A 20607-nucleotide genomic window follows, 5' to 3' on the forward strand; every position below is an offset into this window, starting at 1 on the left:
TACTTGATGTCTGGCAACACTGCAAGTGGAAAATGTGTTCCTAGTTAAGCATCTGAGCGCCACTGAGGTCATTGAAAGGATTTGCATCCTATCCTACTAAGGATTATGACAAGCTGACAAACCCTGGTGTTTATAGGCATTCCAAATACTATCCTTTCAGACATTGTAAGGCAGAGGAGGCCAGGACTACTTATGAGTGTTAAATGGATGCATCATTGTTTTAGACATTGGTACAGTGATGTTTTCTGCTTCATTCTGATGAAAGCCCAAAATGCTTGCAGAGTTTGAAGATGCTCTTCCAGAAGACGCAATTCTTCCATAGCCTTAGTCTTGGCAAAGAGCAGTAATGCTGGAACAGGTAACTAGCAAGGGAGAAAAAAATTCAGCATATGGAAATGTAGAGGGATGCACATAAATACAGATCTATCCTAGTTAAAGTCAATTATGGGCTTTGCAGTAACTACTGGGCATTTTGTATGATTGCAGCTAGCTCTGCGAGAACTCTGACTCAGCCATCAGTAGCAATCCAAACAGTAAACACCATGCTAGATCCAGGGAGTACCACATGTGAACAATGTGGACATTTTCAGTCCCCTTACCCTTTGTCTTCAAGGATGTACATGGAAGTACAAGGAACAGCAAGGTTGGCCATGAGGCATAGAACTACTCCTGAAGAATTGTATTTTGGGGTTATTAAAAAAAAAAATGGAAACAAGATACAGGACTCTAAATTAATGGGTGGCATATAAATACTGATCTACTGCTGCACATACAAGAATGCAGAGTCAGGAATATTATATGAAACCATTAGGAGAGTAGGATCAAAAAAAGGAGGCAGTTTTTTACAGAGCAAGTAGTTAAGCTGAAAACCACCTTGCCTCAGGATCTTACATATTACAACTTGGATATCAAGTTAATTAACCTACAAATTAAGTGAAGAAAAAAAAACCAACAACTATATATAGCCTAATAGATAAGTAGATGATCTGTGGCTCGGGAAGTTCATGAAGTGCAAATTCTGATTCCGCACACTTTTTGTGGGACCTTGCATTAGAATCCTGGCTTTCTGTCGAGTAAGACTAGACCACATAAACTCCATGGCAGGGCAAAGGCCAAACTTTGCATTTGAGTCATCTTTACTGTATGCTGGAACTATTTGGAATTCCACAAAGCTCTCTAATGTGAAAATTCTTTAGTGTAATATGCAGAACTTTCTGTACCTGCAAACTCTTCTTTACCCACAATACTTCATACAATATATCATATATCAAACTACATATAATATCAACCTATAAACTGATGTCTCAAGCACCAGTGCCCAGTAGTAATACATATGAACATTTAAGAAGACACACATCCATAGGTTTAAAATTTTTTATTGTGCTGCCAAGAGCCAAATTACAAGAAACCGCCTTACAGTTAAAAAAGTAAACAAGCAATCTGCTGAACTGCAGTGCACTCCGAGTGCCACATATGCATCTATTTTTCAGAAAATTATATCTGCATTTCTTTTACAAGAGCACAACAGGAACCAAAGTAAAAGAGTGTAATGGATACAGCACATAGGATAAATCATATCTTTAAAATAATAATAATAAAATAATAATAATAAAAACATTTTACACCATGTCCTATATCCTGCTAGTATTTTCAGAATATGGCCTTGATTGTAAAACAAAAGCAAGCATTTACAATTTCTGGATAAAGACTGCTTACTCTTATGCAAGGAATGGATGTTTTGTCTTGACAAAATCTCTGTAGTTACTGGACAGAAACATCTCTGTTTCATTATCAGATTGAGTACAAAACACTGGGGAGACTACATTTTTTCTTATTGGTGGTTGGAAACTGAAGTTATAAGCAGAAAAAATGTTGACCCTTAATGATACACCTATTTTTTTCTTTGATGCAAACACCTAGAACACCTTTTTGATATTCTAAAACAAAAAAAAATTGTTAATCTTCAGATTAATAAATTAGGTCATTATAATAATAAATTAGGTTTTTTTTCAGTTTTAAAGTTCAGCAATCTCTGACCAAGTATTTACAACAATACTTGAGAGTTCCTTTACAAAAAATACATTTTCTTTTCACATTTAGCATACTGGGTATCTGTGTCTCTTATGACAAGCAATTGTAAAAGAAAAAAGGCAATGCACAAATGGGTAATTAGTATAAAAGTGCCAAGACCTGTTTGGAAAGTTAACATTGTATTATACAGTCAGAGTTATAAATGAGGCAAGCTACAACAAACTTCCAGCTTAATGTGGACAATATTCCAGTAGTTGTTTCAAATAATTGTTTGCAAAAAAAAAAACAAAAACAAACAAACAAACAAAAAAAACCCAAAAAAAAAAACAAACCAACAAAAAAACCCAGAAAAACAAAACCAACCAAAATCCAGGAGCTGATCATATTATTTTATGGAGTTGATTAGTGCTGCATGTATATTGTCATCAGTGTCTCTAGCCAATGCATTCATTAAAAAGCCTTTTTAAGGCTAAGCAGGAAAAGAAAAATAAGAAACACCCTGAAATGTAGCAAGTAGCAAGAGCAACGCTTACTGCTATAATCGTGCACGAACTGAACACACGCCAACACAAGAGTGCACATACACACACACACACACAAACACTTTCAAATCAAATCAAATCAAACCAAATCAAATCAAACTGTAGGTAGAATGAGATGCTCTTTTCTTGTCTCTCCTAAACTCACAAGCAATTAAGCATTGATATGGAATGCCTGTTATCTGTTTCTGCTCTGGGTAAAATCTCTCTCAGATAAAAATACATTCAACAAGAAAAAAAATAGAAAAAAATATATACTGTATACATAGTATTTTATATATACAGTATATATATGTATAGTGTATATACACATGCACGTATATATACATATGTATACCTACATGCATTTGTATATACATATATATACACAAACATACAAATACTTTTTGTTGTTTTTAGCATAATTATATTTACATAAATATTCCTATAATGCTAAAGTTTAAAGAAGCATGATCTCCTTTTTTTTCTGAGCTTCAAAAAAGGTGCTTAAGTAATATACAATTAAAATTAAGCAGCTTCCTAGCATGGAAGTAGTTTCTAAATCTGCATACCAGTAAATAAGAACATCAACAGGAAAAAAAAACAACCTTAAAACAGTCTCTTTTTTACTCTCTTGTATGCAAGAGCTTTGTCCAACAAAAATATTTTTCCTTCTCCTGTATGAACAACCAGAGATTGATATAAAAAAACAAAACAAAAACCACAATAGACAAAACAAACAAAAGCCCCTGGAACTGCATGGTGTTCTTGACTTTTCCTTCCATCCATCCTTCCTTCCCTCTTTCCTTCCTTCCTCCCTTCAATACTGCTGTCAAAAGATCCAGTGCTCATATCAGGAATTACTTAGGCCTCAGTCATTTGCTAACTCTGCTGAAGTCTGGCTAATCTAGCCAATCAGCTTTGAAGAAAACAAAAATAAAAACAAAAAGCAGCACAAGGTATAATTTTATACATCCTTAATAAACCCACCCTTTATTTTCTGCTATAATCTTTTCCTTGCTATTTCATTAACTACTGCAGCTTCTCATCATATAGAAAAATATTTGCAGCTACACCACACCTGTGATGTGACAAATTCTGTTCTAGGAGTATATTACTGTAGCAACAGCTGGAAAAAAATAATCAGACCTTTTCATATTTTTTTTTTTTTTAACCTGGGGTTAGGCTTTTGCTGCAACAGATGCAATTTCAGAGCAACAAGGAAAATCACTATCCTGCTGCTCGGCAGTATATTTTCATCTCCAGCCAAGCATGACCAGCTTTTCTTCTCTGAAACTTCCTTTTACTTCATTGCCTACCCCTAGCCCCTGATTCCCCCTCCCAAAAAACCTTTATAGCTATGTTACAAGCAAATACATCTTAACAAGTTTTAAAACTTTGGTTCTAAGAAAACACTTGGTCAGTTATCTCAAGGAAAAGTGGGAATGCTTTTTCTGGCACATTGCAGGAGTCAGAGCTCATCCCAGAAAGGTCTTAGAGCTGTACATGTAGTCACAAATCCAATACAATCCACTAAGCAACTGCACAATTCTAGTTTTATTTTAATAGCAGACTGTCCCTCTTTCTCTCTCTCTCTCTCTCTTTTTCTTAGATCCTTGGTAAGGGTGCAATTCTTCAAACTGTTTGATAGAAATTATCTGCCTGGAGGTTGTTCTGTTTCTGCATGCTGTAAAATCCACTGTATCTTGAATCTGGGTCTGCAATTCTTAGCATCCTCTGAGAACTGTCCACCTGGACCATGGTACCTTTCTTGCAGTCCACATATACCAGCTGATTATTTAGGCAAGAAGGCTGTTAAAACAGAAAGGAAATATTGAGTAAATAATACATTTTTTTGTATTCCACACATAATTTGGTTCAAGTCCATAAGCACAAAACAAAATCAAACTAGCAATGAAAGGATTTAGACTGTCATTAAAGTTGGCTTATGTCAAACATAGTAACAGACCAACACTCTCTTCAGAGTCACCATTTTTCATCTTCTGAATAGAGCTCTGGTATTCTCATCCCAGCTGGGCTGGTTTAACTGTTCTCTGTTAATTCAGCATCACACAAAGGTTTAACCTGGTTGCCCCAGATGTGCAGCAGCTTTTTCCCCAGACTTTTAACCTCTTTATTGCTTAACATTTCCCACAATGCTTTGTTCCTGTTTTCATAAAAATGGGAACGCCTGGAAATAGACATGGCACCTTTGTTGGAGCTTTGTAGCAGGACACTGGAATCCACTGCTTTTTCTGGTTGATGAGCAGGAACACGATGATCAGCAAGAGCGCTATCGTGATTGGGATTGTCACCAAGGCGACAGAGCTGACGGATGCATCTTCGCTGGGGTGTGGCCCACTGCCACTCCGGTACTCTCCCTGCAGATGGTTCATGTCTGCAGGGCAAATGGGAGCTTTGTTAGGAATTATAAACCGGCCTTGGCCTTAAGGAAGAATGTAATTGTAAAAGTCTCAGTTGTACGTCTTGTCACTCATGTGAATTTGGACCTTCTCTCCTGCAATGTCATCTTATTTACATAAATTAGAAGTGCTGGTGTATTGTAGAAGGACTATATTAGTCAGGAAAAGGACATCAAAAATAGAGAAGATAGAAGGAAATCTAAAGCAATAACCAAGTCTGACAATAATCTCTTAACTCAGTTGTGTTTGCATGATCTTATCTGATCACAAACAAATTCCCACTTGTAAAAAAAGTCAGACTGTTTCCAGGCTGAGGAGAACTTGGAAATCTTAGGATGAAAGTAATTTTTTCATTTTTTTTTTACTTTTAAAAACTGGTAGGACAAGTATAATGTGTTCACTCTCTTCTGTTGAGGCCATATTACAATACCTGCAGCACACAGCCTATGGAAACAGACTGCTGGCAGAGTACCAGACTGTAGCAAGTTTTGTGTGTAATTGCAATGACTGGTAACTTTCAGTGACATATACAAATTCCCTCACAGATTGTAGTGTGTATTTTTAATCCCCAGGCAGGGTAGTTGCAAGCCAGCTGCTAATGCCTGAGAAATTAAAATGCTGTAGTCATAAAAGTGTAAGTCTAGAACTTTGTAAAGCAGTTACATTTCATGCATCCTTTCTCCAAACAATAGAATGCTGTGACATCATCCTCAGATTGAAAAAAGAACATCCTCAGGTTTTACAAAGATACATAGTTTAGGTTTTCCTTCACTTAGAAAAGATTAACAAAAACTGTGGCATGCTGGAATAGTATTACAGTGCAGTTTTAAACAGAAGATGCACTTACATCCTTAGACAATTTTATTGTCTGTGTGTCACTATACCTGAGGTGGTTTTTTGTCTAAGGTCTGACATCATGGCTATGATATATGTTGGGCTGTGGTACATGTTATTCCATCTTTGTTTAACTTTTCCTGAGAATGTCAAAAGGATCAATAAAGGTGTATCAACTCCAATGGTCTGCTTTCTCATTTTTGAATAAGAAAAGACTGAAGAATCACTTCTGATTAATCATTTTGTTGTATTCTTAATTTTATAGAACTCCATCATACCAACACAGATATTTCTACTGTGGAGAACATGGAGTGATAATGAGACCAAAATATATAAATATAATTTAATCGACTGACTCATCTTTACTCAAAGCAAAATGCATGTAAGAATTATGCACTGAAGAATATTCTCTACCTGCTCTAACTGCTACCTAAATAGAACAAGTAGATTCATTAAAACATGGGGATTAAACACATAAAGTCCTAAGTTTATAAGTCCTGGTTTATATCAGATCTGACCTCTGTGAATGTGGATTATATCATTTTCACTCGGTGTTGGCCAGTTTGGTACTTCTAGTTCAACATCTCCTCGGTGATTTGTCTTCTCAATGGGGATGTTAGTGGGTTCAGGTACATACATCTCTGTGAAATGAGAAAAATATGTTTCACAAGTTACAGGCTGCTTAATTTCTTGGTGCTGCTCTTAGTTGAGGAAATACACTTGCCCATTTGCAGTGCTTTGTCCTTTAAATTCTTGTATTTGTTTTGTAATTTTCATCATTAGCCTGGGATTTTGTTTGAAAACTTATTCCATATAGTATACAGGAAACATGCCTGTTGCCATTATCATAATGTGAACGAGACAAAGGACTGGTGTGGACAAACTTGCTTTTGAAAATACCATCTCAGAGTACATGCTTTACTACACGCTTGCTCCTCTGTGATACTTGACAAAAAACCCCCTTCCCCCAAAATAAAGAGAAGGCTACATCTTCCCAGCTGATATGTAAACACTCCCTACTGGTTTCTTTGCCTTGCTTTTTTTTGTAATCCTCAAAGGAGAGGAATTGCAAGAAGGGGTACAGCTCAATCTCCCCAGTTTTCCTGTCAGAAGTAGTTACCAGCTGCCTGAATAAGGTGAGCAAATTTCTGCAGAGGTATATCAAAACTCACGTTAAAAACCACTTGCAATTCTTATGGCCCTTGTGCCCATAGCTAAAAAAATATCACATTGCTTTCAAGCCAACTTAAATTGATAAATAAAGCAATGTGATATTTGAAAGGTAACCAAGAGTCTCAGAAAAGACAGAAATGTTAATCACTGTGACATAATCTGCAGAGATGTAAGGATATTAATTTTCCCACTTTTTTAACATACTTCCAAAGCCTTCTGAAAGGGCAAAACAGGGACAAGCAACTGATTTTTCAGTTCACAGTTCTCAGAATAAGTGAAATTCAAACTATGTTGTTGCACAATGTGCCTATCTGTTAAGAATATTAATTTTCCTGAAGTCTGTTGTCTTTGCGATGCTGTTCAAACATGGCCTGACATTCAGAACCCAATTAAAAAACCTTGTTATCAGCCCTAGGAAACCAGCATCACCACAAACTGGGTTGTCACATCACATTACCCGGGCACATGGGGCAGCAGCTTCCCTCCACGTTGATGGGTTCAGCACAGGGCAGAGGTGGGCAGCTGACAGTGGAGCACAGAGTCTGACCCTGCAGGCAGTAGCAGTGTGTGCAGCTGTCAATGTCCCAGCGTTCCTCATCTGCATAGGTTTCCCCACTGAAGTGGCAGACCACTTTCTTTGGAACTGTGTCTTCTGTGGAAGGAAAATGGTGCTGTGATCATGCAGTAACAGCCAATTACACACAAATCAGATTTCTTTCCTAGACACAAAAGCGAAACAATTGCCACAAAGAAATCCCGGGTGTAATCATAAGATCCTCTTTTCATCTTCCAGAAAATCTTTGTGAAAAAAATGTAATTTCTGCTTCTTTATGAAGTACATAATTAGCCTGGGCTGCTTCTCCTCATTTTCTTCACGCAAGAGGCTACAGCATGGATGATTAGGACATGAAAAGATGATATCAAAAGTGCTGTGAAAATTAAGAAAAATTCATTCTCTTTGACTGTTTGAGGCTGCAACTACTCATCTTCCTCCTTGTCTCCTAGTGAATCCTATTAAGCTAAAATAACCCCAAAACCCTAAGTACCCAAATTTCTAAGTACCAAAGCTCAAGAACGATGAACTCTGTCTAGAATACTTAAAAAAGTAGATTAGGCAGGATGCCAAGAAGGTTTGGAGCAACTCTCAGGTGAAATAACTAGAAGTGCTCAGACTGTAATGATAAAATAGATTTGAAGGGGATCTGATAATTCCCTGCAACTGCATCAATGGAAAACCCCAGGAAAAGAGCAATAACTGAACTCTGTACATTTTTAATGGTTAATATTATATAAATTGGAAATCAATGTGATCTTTCTGCTTAGGCATTCAATACACCACTTTTTAGTCTTGCATCCTATGCAAGCCTTTTAGGTGGTCTGCAGTAAAAACCTATTTCACTGAGTAGGCAGTAATGAATTGCTTAGCCTAGGATGTTTTTTGGTGCTGGAGCACTTTAAGGATAGCCAAAAAACCCCACAGCAGAAACTCCAAAAGCCATGCAGTGCATCATTTTCATCTTAGCTTCCTGCTACCTTTATTTCTTAGAGGAAAAAATTGTTATGAAACCTGCTGACAACATAAGCTTGCACATTAATCATATGAATGAAAAAACAGAATGAAATCATAAACTTCTTAAACTTTCAGATAAATACTGGTTTAACATTCACACAGATTACATCTTTAGGTATGCCAGTTAGATGTATTTACCCTATGTCAGCCTTATTATATATTTTGGCCATGAGTAAAGGTTTTAATTAGTGACAACATAATAGTGACACAATCTGGAATAACAAGGCTAGCAGTCAGCAGACCAGTCCAACAGATCTGAGAGAGTAAATTCAAATACAAAAGAAGACCAGCAAGAAGCACTATTGTGAAAACATTAATGGAATTATCTGAAAAGCACAAATGGTTCCCAAGGTCCTTGGTATCTCATGGCTTTCATGGCTTTTAGTATGGGTCCCAACCTCTCAAAAGAGATTTTATAAGTGAATGTGGTGGGGGCATGGGAAAGGAAGAGTGTGAAGAAAAGGTGGCTGCAAGCTGCAGGAAGGACATTAGGATTTTCCCTAGATGATGTGAATTTGGCATATAGAGGCAGCAGAACCCTGTGTTAGGAAGACATGCCTGGGGACAGGGTGAGGCACAGCAGCCTCTGCTGCTCGTTACCTATGCAGACCTAAGGCTGAGTGCTCTTGGCTCATTCAGATTTGCTCCCAAAATGTTACCTTGCTTCACTTAGAGCACCTTCTTCAGTTCAGCAGCTGGTTTGTCTGAAAAAGTCCTTTAACTTGCTCAGGCTTTTCCAAATTTGTGAAGAATACATCACAATTTAATTCAGCAAATATTTTTTTTTAAGAATGAGTAAAGGTAAAAGCACAATTACAGTGCTGTACCTTTGAACCTCGAGAGAAAAATTTTTAAGTACTGTCCTGTGAGTGTCTCTTGTTCTTGTGTCCATCTCTATGAAACTATAAACAGGGATGAAGATGAAGGCCACAACACCAACAGGTGCTCAATGATGGTGGAAACAAGACTGACTTGCAGTAAGAAACCTGCATAAAAAACCAGATCAGCCTCTAGCTCTACCCGCTTATCTCAAATTTCTTCTAGCTGCACCAGAAAATCAGTCTCATCTGGTAAACAAACCACAATTGCTCTGTTTTCTGCAGAAGACTAATCTTGTCTCCAATCAAATAGATATCCCTTTATCCTCTCTAAACTAGAAGGGTATCTTTCCAAATTAATCTTTCTTTGCATGAGAAAGACAAATGTTGAACACACAGGATAAATTTGAGGATTCAAACAACAAAGCATCCAAGACTGTAAAATTTTGATTTTGAGTCTATACAAACTGGATCCAGAAAGAAGCAGAATAAAATAATGCAGTGCTAAAATCCTGCATAGTTTTTGAAATTCCTAAGAATGAAGAATGCCTGTTCCACAGAGTTTGCCTCTGCCCAAGGAAGTGACTGAATCACCATCCCTAGGGGTATTTAAGAGATGTGTAGACACAGCATTTGGAGACATGATCTCGTGGTGGACTTGGCACTGCAGGATTAACAGCTGGAATCATTGATCTTAGAGGCTTTTTCCAACCTAAATGATTCTATGATTCTAAGCATTTTATCAAGTATTACATGAAAATCATTAGAAAGAATCTGTACAAAGATGTACTTCACAGTTCTCAAAAATGAAGAGTAAACCAGTAAGAACCAGAAAGATGAAAATTAAGTGCATGACATGACTCCTCTTACATGCAAGAGTATATATTATTCATGGAAACCATAAAAAAAGTTAAATTTCCATGAATTTTGGTTATTTAAACCACAACCCATTCTGACTACAAGGACAACATGGATTAATAAAATGTAGCATCACTGAAAATCTTTATATCTGAGTGTCGATTAAAATCTGGCTTCTGTATTTTGCTTTGCTGGGCAGTTGCTACTAAAAAAAAAATCACAGCTCATGCATTTAAGTATTTGAAATATTATACAACTGTATGGGATTCAAAGTAAATTAATTAAAGCTATATCTACATGCTGTATGTATATATTTGCAAAACCTGACATGCAAGATGTAGGCAACAAGGTTTTAAAGGCTACATTTCTGTAGCTCATTGCAGAAGTTCCCCTGGTGCATCCCCTCCTCACCCACTGAATTCTCCAGTGCAGTACTAAGGCTCATGTTCTGATGCTACTGCTTTGATTGCCCAACTTTTCAAACACTCTATATTTTTTTTTAATCTTAAAATGTTTTCTGGATTAAAATTATTTCATGGTTCAAACCCACTGGAAGAAAAGCCTGCAGAAAGACAGTTGTGAAATAAAATTAAAATTCTCCCCATTTTGTATGCAAACCATGAGAAGAAATAGTAATAGGATTAACATTGTACTGTCGCCTCAAAATGTCTTCATCAGGAGTCTAACTAGGGTTTCAAAGGTAACTGAAGCTTGAATACTTTCTAACTTTTCCAGGCATTCTTCCATAGAATTCCTTGTACATAATATAAAACTGAATCAACTGTTATTAAAGCTATTCTGTCTGCAATGATATGAAGATTTGAAGAGTTGTATCAATGTCTGAACACAGTTCACAATCTTGATGAAAGACTGTTTTATTTATAGATGGGTAAGTTGACTCATATGTTCAATTAAATATTTAAAGCCAATCAATTTCCTTATACTCCTTCTTACTGTTCTTTTCTACTGCATCTACTTTTGCAAATGAAGGTAAGTAAGCTTTGAATGCTTTCCAACAATGCTACAAAGATTTAAATTCAGTAAGTACATTATATGATTTTTCTCTCTCTGCAGCTTCCATTCTACAGCCTTTGTACTTACTGTGAACTCACAATAAAAAAAAAAAAAAGTCATCTGTACACAAATACACCTATTCAACACACAAAAGTGGAAAAGTGATCAGTAATCTCCAATTTTTCTAATTAAAAAATGCCTGGCAATTTTCACTGTCTACAGCAAGCACCATTTACTTCAGCTCCAAATCCAATACCAGTGCATGGCTCTAATTCCTTATGCATTTTCAATATTTAAAAATATTTGTATTTTCCCTATTTTTATGTTAAGGATATTACCAGCAATGAAATTCCGTTTTTTCCTATATTTTAATTTAGATCAGTTCTCCATTCTGTGAAATTTTAGAATGCCTCAGCTCATCTTCTGTAGTCATAATTAATGTTTTCCTCATATATCACATAAATTGAGACATAACATATGTGTTATCTGGCAGATCTTCCTTTAAATAAAATAATTTTTTTGCAATGTCTTCATCCAATAAGGTGTCTTACCAAGATTCCAGGAGGATGGCCTCTGTATTTGTAGGAAAATTAAATGTATTATCTCTATGTGCTTCTACCTAAAATCCACAAATCATGATCCTCAAAGCTCCCTATGCAGATTTCACTCTCCAGTTCGACTGGTGGCATAGACTGCATCTCACCAAACAGGAAAGCATTTCAGTTTGGAAATAAAACTTCTGTCTTATCCCCAAGAAGGGAACAGCAAATTAACAGCTATTTTTATTCACTCACCAATACAGTAAGGACAACACTGTCCCTTTCTCAAAACAGGTCTCTCACAGGATACTGGTGGGCAAGACTCAGAGTAGCATCTAATCACACCATCCATGCAAATGCAGCTAGTGCAGACATTGGGCTTCCAGGACTCAGCTGTCAGAAAAATATCTCCATCATCGTTCTTGCAGTAACTGGGCATGCTCTCATTGCTTGATGGAGAGGGCTGAAGAGTCTCATCTGTAAATATAAACAGAGTAGCTTATTTAACTTACAGTGGGTAACTTCTCTCATGGCTCCTTAACAGAGGGCTCACTCTTGAAGAACACAATGGAATTGTTACACATTGGCTCACTCCTTCAAATGAACTAGAAGGACAGAGCCTCATGACTTTTCAGTCCTTATATGGGATGAAGACCTCATGATATGCCCTAGCATAATGCTTATTTACACCTTTATTGAATTTACTCAAAAAAGAAAAAAAAAACAAGAAAAAAAAAAATAAAAAAAAACTTGGAAAAGGAGAGCAAAGAGAAAAACAATCACCATCAGAAGCAGCCCCTCAGAAAGCAACTCTGAATGCTCTAAATTGCACAGTGTAGGAATTCTTTTCAAACAAGAGAGATTAAATTTTAAATCTAAAACCTGAATCCTATCTTCTACCACGTCAGCCCAGGTCTTTGAGTGACGCAAAGTGAAAAGCTGTTATGCTGCTGTCACCTTCACCAGTGGCCTTAGGTGAGCTAATTATAAGCTGTTGAGGAACAAAGGGAACTTGATTGTGCTTCAGCCTGATGCCAATGGTTTGCTTTAATTCTCATGCCCATCCATGGGGGAGGCATATTCCTGCAATGAAGCTGTACCTTAACAGACATTACGTGCCAAGAAACAGGACTAAGAAAAAGAGAGGAAAATAAAGGATTCATAAGAGCACTGAGATCAGGTTCTCAATCTAACTGCATTAAGCTATGAGACTAAGCTTATTATAGAGCCAGTGAGGAAAGATCAGCTCCTCCAAAATAGTATTTTAAAGTAAGAAAATGTCCATTATTAATAATGAAAAAAAAGTAAGTCAGGAGAACTGGCTACCTTTTTTACTAAAAATATTTTGTCAGGAAAAAAGCCCCACACCCAAACCCAAACAAATACCTTGTAGCAAAACCTAATGGCAATACCTAACTTCTATTTTTTCTGAAAGTAAACTTTTAAATTTTGGTTTTAATAATGGTGTATTTTCTTAGTGAGTTTACATGCAATTCACAGGTTTGTACTAAATTTCCACTTCAATAAACTCTCCCATTTGCTATGTAAAATAGGAATTTATATTCATTTAAAATTGAGTATCTTTCCCTGGGGGAAAGCAAATCCTGTTATCTTCTTGACAGTGTTAGGGAGTCTAGGAGGAATCTGGCACACCTGCCAGGCTGGAATGCTTTGATATTACTCAGCTGCCTTCAAATCACTCTCAGAATGACCATGTGAAGGTAAAAGCAAACAGAAGTATTTTTGAGACCAAATCCCAAATAGACAAGATAGTAATAAAAATTGTTTTTTTTTTTACAGAAACCAAGGTGTATAGAAAGAAAAGGAAACAAGCCTGTATCTACCTATCACTTTGACTGCTTTCAAAGTTTCTCTAATCCTGCATGTATCCATAAATGAGTGCATATTTCATATACCTTCCAAGGATTCTGGTTCTTACACAACCCCTACATTATTAGATTGCCTTCAAGATTTTCCAAGTTCAGGGCCACAACTCCCCTTTACACATAAGATTTCTCTTGTACACAGTCAAGTTTTGCATTTGGATTAGAAGACTGCAGCTGTCACTCCAAACTGCTAAACAAAGGCACCACAACAGCCACCTGAGCTCAGACTGAAGCATTCTCATGCTGAGATGAAGGAAGGGCTCTGATGGGAGCTGGATGTCAGCACTTACCTGGGCACTGTGGGCAGCAGGAGTCCTGGGTGCGGGTGGGGTTCTGACAAAGAAGAGGTGGGCAGACTTCAGTCTCACACAGGACACGTCCACTGTGGCATGTGCATTGTGTGCAAGAATCAATGTTCCATGTCTCTCCTTCCACAAAGTACTCCCCACCAGGAGCATGACAGATTGAGGGACTGGTGAGCTCTGGCTTTTGCACTATTATTTCATCTGGGAAAAACAGAATAGGAAGACAGGCAAAATCAACTGTGAATCCTATAATTAACAACTGTATGCAAGATGAAGAATTTCTGTTATTATGGAAAATACATATATAAATTATTCTTAATGAAGCTCTTTTGACTTTATGGCACATGCAACTCATGAGAAATGGGAAATATATAAACAACAAACAATTTGAGAGTCAGTCTGAATAAAGACTAGTTACTATAAATCAGAGATAACTTCAAGTGTTCTTGGCATTTCAGAAAAAAACCAACAGCCCCCCTCAAAACCCCAACCCATCAGAAAAGAAAAAGCAAAAGACAGAATCCCCCCTCCCCAGCCCCCTAAAAATGTATGAGTATTTAACAATGGTGGAAGTGTTCACTGCTTAACTTAAAAAAAAAAAAAAGCCATATTTGGAAAAAACCAAACTAGATTCAAGGAATGCCACAGTGTGTAGCCTCATCCTTCTAGTAATTGTATCAATGATATCAAATGAACCTTACTTTCTTTTCAAACAATTAATTACATCACCTCTGCAGCCCTGGCTAAAAGATTCACCATGGTAGTTCCCCACATTAACAAAAATGGGGGAACTCTTCAGCTCTTGGTGTTTTAACAGAAAAAAGAAAAGAAACCTATCTGCTACCTTGAGTGCTTAAGCACCTACCATCAAGAAAAGGTTATGCCACCATCCTCAGCATGTTTAAAATCCTTTGAAGCTTATCCCACACTAGGGGCAATAAGGGCAATAATAGTTGCCTGCTTAGCATGCTGCTGTTTTGGACCTGAGTTATAGTCCATCAGCTTTTTCCATGCATTATGCACAGATACGAAGATGCCTCATACACCATATTTTTTCAGCTGCAGAATCCATGAGCTTGAAAGCTACAGGTTATAAAGTGAAGCTTCAGGCTTATAAGTGATGCCCTTCGGCCTGGATTCAACCCATTAAATATTAGATGGCTAAGTTAGATGCCTCTGTTAAGAACTGAATCTCCTTGGGTTTCCTATGCTATGAATAGAGGAAAAGAAAGAAGTGACTTCTTGCTAATTGTGCTCCACCTCTAAACCACTTTCTGAATGTGCCTCTCTCCTACTTCATTATAATGATGCCTAGTGTGGACATCATCCTAACCCAAATATCTTGGTTAAGGAGAGAAAAATTAAGTGTACAGCAGCTTCTCTAGTCATTTAGGCAGGCCAAGGCTCACAAAGTGCTTGTGGCTTCTCTTCATGTTTCTAGCACTGCTGTCCCTGTCTGGAGACCGGCGTTTGTGCCCTTTGCTCTATGACACTGCCATGTAGAAGAAACAGCACTCAATTGTTTGCTTTCATTTCTGGAGAATGATCAGTAGAACTCAAGGAAGCTGACTCTGGCTGATCTTACTCTATTCACAAAGTACCTGTGCTTTTCCTTCAAGGAATTATTTTATCTTTCACCAATTTGCTTATGCTATGCTTTTCCAATTACTTACATTTATGAACCACATCCATGATTCAGCAGCATTTACCTGAAATAAGACTGCTAGTCTGCTGCCTTGTCACTGTTAGATTTTTCCTTCAACTGGAACAATGTTACATGTTATGCAATGGAATCTTAACTCACCATGGCAAAGGCAACACTAAGATTTCCTGGGAATTTTCTGAGTCATCTCCTTTGCATTAAGTTTTCTGCAAAGTCACAGGCCTGTTTTGCTATAGCTCATTACTGTTCCTGATCAAAAAAGCACAGCCAGATAGCACTGCTGCATATGTAGCCTACTGCTCCCTTAGCAGCACTGATAATGATGTATCACTGCAACTGAAGAGCCACAAATGTGCAACTACATTACCTCAAGAAACAATTGTTTAAATAAATATACACTTCCTACATAGCATAGTTTTGCAAAACAGTAGAAATGAATGGCTTTTAAATTTTACAGGAAACCTTTAAGATTTTCATGAGCATTGGGATGATCCATATAAACCTTTTAATTTATAGAAACGTGATTATAAAGGATATTTTATCATTCAACATATATTCTGCTCTGCTGAAAACTAACTAAATGTGGAATTGAATGTAATCACACTTTTTCTTTCAGTTTGCAAAATCTCTGAGAGCTGCTGCTTCCCTGTTGATAGGTTAAGAGTGCAATTCCAAGTCCAGTACATCAGGACTGCTAATTACTTCAATATCCTTATGGCAGATACCTTTGAGTGACATGCTTACAGTCTCACAATTCCAAAGTGCACTCCAATCTACTTAAGGCCGTGATATATAGCTAACATCATCAGTGGGGAATCAATTGCAAAATAAAATCAGAATTACATTTCTAACAAACATAACACCTCAGTGGAGAAGAAAATAAAACCTGCACTGAGACTAATTTGGCCATAGTAATTTCTACACTTATATATGCCATCTTTAAAATGCTGTGTCTGCCCTAGCATTGTAAGAGTTTATACTAAGTATGACTTTGCTTACACAGAAATTTAGGTGACCAGTGTCTTGAAAGCAGGATTGATGTCAGACAGAGAAACTTATGCAGACCCTCTCTCAAAGGATTAGACACTGCTGACTAAGCAACTGCTCTTTTATGAAAGAGACCAAAGTTGCTGGTGCTCAGAATCAAATGCTGATGTCATCCACAAAAAATGTATAGTGTGAGATAAAAGGCTCTGCTAACTTCATATTGACCTTTCTTCCACAAACTGAACATTAGACTTGGGAATGAATTTAGCCAAACTCACTCTCCCAAAGTAACTAGCTGCTGGTCAGCTGAAAGACCAAAATTACCCCTACTCTTAGTTGAATGCCCTGAGGTGCTCTGTACATGTTCAGTAAACCAAGATGCACAAGTATGCTGACAGCAGAATGAAGTCAAGGATGACTCTTGGGGTCCTAAAAGGAGAATTGCTGAAATTGGAACAACCACCATGCATTTTAAAGTTTGAATCTTGTTTGTTTATATAAGGCAAGACTGATATGTTAACCTCTCCCCATCCATATGAAGTGTATCATCCCTTACAATACTATACAAATAATTGTGAAAAGGCTGAAAGAGACAGACTCTTTGGAATCTTCCATCTTTCTGGGGACTTACTGAATTTTTCCAGTTACCACAGGGTGTGAGCTGGGTTGGAGATCTCAATTTGTCTAAACAATCTAAAAGATCGGTTATCTTAGGCCACAGGGAGGATGCACTCTTCTCTCTCACTTTCAGAAAGAGGATCTACTTATTTTTCCCCCTAGGATTTCCTGTTCCTTACAAAGAATTTGAAAAAGTTCTTATTGCTTATATCCTGCCAGTACTGTCTTATGTTCTGCTGTTTATTGAAGCTTCATGAGCCTCATTGTTCTTACTCCTAACATGAGTTCCAATAAAGTCATAGACAATATGACTGTATTACAAATTAATCTATTTAGCACATAAAATACTGTAGGAACTGCACTGAAAACAGAGGGCATTAATCTTACATTCTACCTATAATTTTTCCTAGATGTTTTTCATATTAACACTTATTAAAATTGTTTTGGAATGCAACATGAACTGTTCTTGGCCTTCCCACTGAAAGTATTGAAATAATCTACTGATCATAATGCTAAGACATCTGTTTGTGTAGATCTTTGAGGGGTTGTAAAACATACATCAGGAGATACATTTTAATAAAACTCCACTTTAAAATAGAAAATGAAAATGTAACGGCTTATTACAAAACTTGTTATTATAGGTAACAGACTAGAAACTTTTACTTACTTTTTCTAGTTTAAAGATTCTAATGTGTCAAAGATTAACAAGGACCCACAACTTGCATATGCTTTAAATATTTAAGTTCCCTTTTTCCACAGCTGAGAACTTAACGACAGCAACTCATCATGTTACCTTAGGGCACAGAAACCTTCATCTCTGTCTGCTACTGAAGTATGCACGAGATCACTTTCATGCACTAAGAAACAGAGCACAAGTGAAATGGAACTCCATCACAAAGCATGCAGAAGATATCGGGTGTTACCTGGGCATGACGGACAGCACTGCCCTGGATGTATGGTGGGGCTGCCACAGTTGGGAACGGGGCAGGTGATCAAGGCACACATCTCCCGCCCGTGGTGGCAGTAGCACTCCCTGCAGCCATCGTGCCAGCTCTCCTCGTTCTCGTGCCGGCGCCCGTCCATGGACAGGCAGGAGCCCGTTTTAACAGCAGGCATAAGAGAAGCTGTTGCCTCTGCAAAAAAACGAAGAAAAATGAGGTGTCCTGACAAGCATCTCTTGCTTAGGAAGAAACACCAGCTTCATAACTGGACTGGGTTTATTTTTAAAGCACATATAAGAACAAGTAAATAATAGTTCTATTGTTCACACTTAAAGTAACACACAGGAAACAACTAAAATGTATACTGAAGGGGACAATAGCATGTTGTAGCAGTAGAATTTCCTATAGTATTTCCTGTAGTGTTTCCTTGGAAAATGTAATTCCTTCTGTTGAACCTATACTTTTTTTAATCAACCAGAAACATAGTAGTGTCTAAATAATGCAAGAAAAAGGAGAAGTGCAATGGAGGGAAATAGCAGATAGCATAAAGCATATTTAAAATAAATACTTAAATACCATAGCACATTAGATAACCTATAATGTATCTGACAGCAAGTAGGATACAAAAACATTTAAATGAGCTATGGATGGTCTTTTGAGTGATAAAAAATTGCAATGAGTGCTAACAGGGTAATGGTAGATGTTGGAAATATTCCATAAAGTCCTTCCTGTGAGAAATTATTTGTTTATATTACTATGATAAATGAGATCTTTGGAAGAGAATGATGAGAATTTCATCCCTCATTTATTTTAGCTTCTACTGTGATGAGAATGCAGTAGCTTAGACAGTGGCATTATGATTGCACTCTCTCAGAACACTAAGGCAGTTGGTCTAGAGAGGATAAAGTTTCATTTGTATCTTAAGGGGTATTTAAGTGCTGCAGCATTCAGCCTCAATATATTCTCTGTTAATCAGCAGAGTGAATTTAGAGCCAAACACTCCCTCATCCACATCATGATCCACATCAGGATGATGAAGGATGCAGCATCAGTTTGTCAGTGAGCTGACTAGTTTTCATGGCATGTCAACCATGTTCTGCTGGCATATATACAAGGTTATTTGTACTAAGTTCTTAATTTAATTTTCTGTCTTAAAAGGTTCATGTAAGAGAAGTAGTAAGGTAATTTTAGGAAGTGTTCATCTTTTTTGCTTGTTGATTTTTTGGTTGGTTGGAGTGTTTCTTGGTGTGGTTTTTTTTTTTTTTTGCACACTAGTATGTAGGGCAGCACTTCTTCAGCTGTGGCAGATCTATCAAAGATGATCTCACAAACAGATGGTACAAAGTTAGTTTGAGGCATATCATCAGACTAGAAAGCCAATACATGAAATTTGGAGAAATATACATAAGCAGGTATTCAAAATTAAGTTCACAAACTGAGATTGTAATTAAAAATTGAAGAGTGAAAACAATTAGTACAAAAGTTAATACTTGAAAAAATCTAATGTGCAAATACAAAATGGGAGTAACTAGCTACCAAGTGGTATGATTGAAATTATATGAGATACAGGAGTTCATAAGGAAAGGAAGTGTTCAATGTGATACCACTGCAGAAAAGGCAAGCTCAATATAAGACACAAGTACAGGAGTACTGTAAATTTAAATACAGGGCTGCTACTTCCACTAGCCTTAAGCTTTTACTATGGCTAAAGTATAATATCAAATTTTTGAACAGTGATAAGAAACATAGCAACTGGGTTTGTTTGACTTAGAAACCCATTTCCCACCCAAACAATGTTTGTAAGTCTCCAGCTGCAACCCCTTATTGCAAGAATTCTGAAGGGAATGGTGCTTAGCTGCTCTATATGTCTGTAAGCTCAGGACAAGAAATAACCAGTTCAATGTGTATAAAGGGAGACAGTAATTTTACAAAATTCATTTTAAAATGTCATTTGTTTCTAACCACAGGCAAATACTATTTTAGAAAGGTCTGGTTTTTTCTCTTTCTGTTTTGTTCTGGTTTTCTGTGTCTTTTGAAAGTGGAGATTCTTAATAAATTAAATCTTAGACAAACATCTGTCAAGGATTATCCAGATACACTCTATTATATGCAAGGGTAAAGAAGTGGACTCTCAGTTTTTCAGAGTTCTACTCCAGGCTGTACTACTATGGTTCTACTTCTATTAATCCTAGCATAAGCTGTTTCTGGCAGAAGCAATTTAGAAAGTGGAGCTAATTCACAGGAAGGGGATTTACCCAAACCTTTCTCTTACTTAAGGATTCTGGGTCAAAATTTCAACAAGGACTCACATTTTCCCCAGAACATACTGGTGATTGTTCTAATAATTCTTTGACAAAGTGGCTAATGAAGTGATGTTGAAGTGATATGCTCATGGCTTGGAACCTTTGTGACCATGACAACAATAAATA

General features: G+C 37.0%; 1 protein-coding gene across 1 annotated transcript in view; it reads right to left on the reverse strand.

Moving 5' to 3' along the window:
• Positions 1–1360: 1360 nt before the first annotated feature.
• Positions 1361–20607, reverse strand: part of CRIM1 (cysteine rich transmembrane BMP regulator 1) — a 172087-nt gene continuing 152840 nt past the window's right edge. The window contains exons 11-17 of the mRNA XM_056487607.1: positions 18161–18370; positions 13955–14170; positions 12034–12255; positions 7437–7631; positions 6325–6447; positions 4760–4947; positions 1361–4361 (exon numbers count right to left, since the gene is read on the reverse strand). Of these exons, the coding sequence (XP_056343582.1) occupies positions 4185–4361; positions 4760–4947; positions 6325–6447; positions 7437–7631; positions 12034–12255; positions 13955–14170; positions 18161–18370 (1331 nt within the window). The 3' untranslated portion in view covers positions 1361–4184. The remainder of the gene's footprint in view (positions 4362–4759; positions 4948–6324; positions 6448–7436; positions 7632–12033; positions 12256–13954; positions 14171–18160; positions 18371–20607) is intronic.

The sequence above is a fragment of the Oenanthe melanoleuca genome, chromosome 3 (assembly GCF_029582105.1).
Source record: "Oenanthe melanoleuca isolate GR-GAL-2019-014 chromosome 3, OMel1.0, whole genome shotgun sequence".
Taxonomy (NCBI): domain Eukaryota; kingdom Metazoa; phylum Chordata; class Aves; order Passeriformes; family Muscicapidae; genus Oenanthe; species Oenanthe melanoleuca.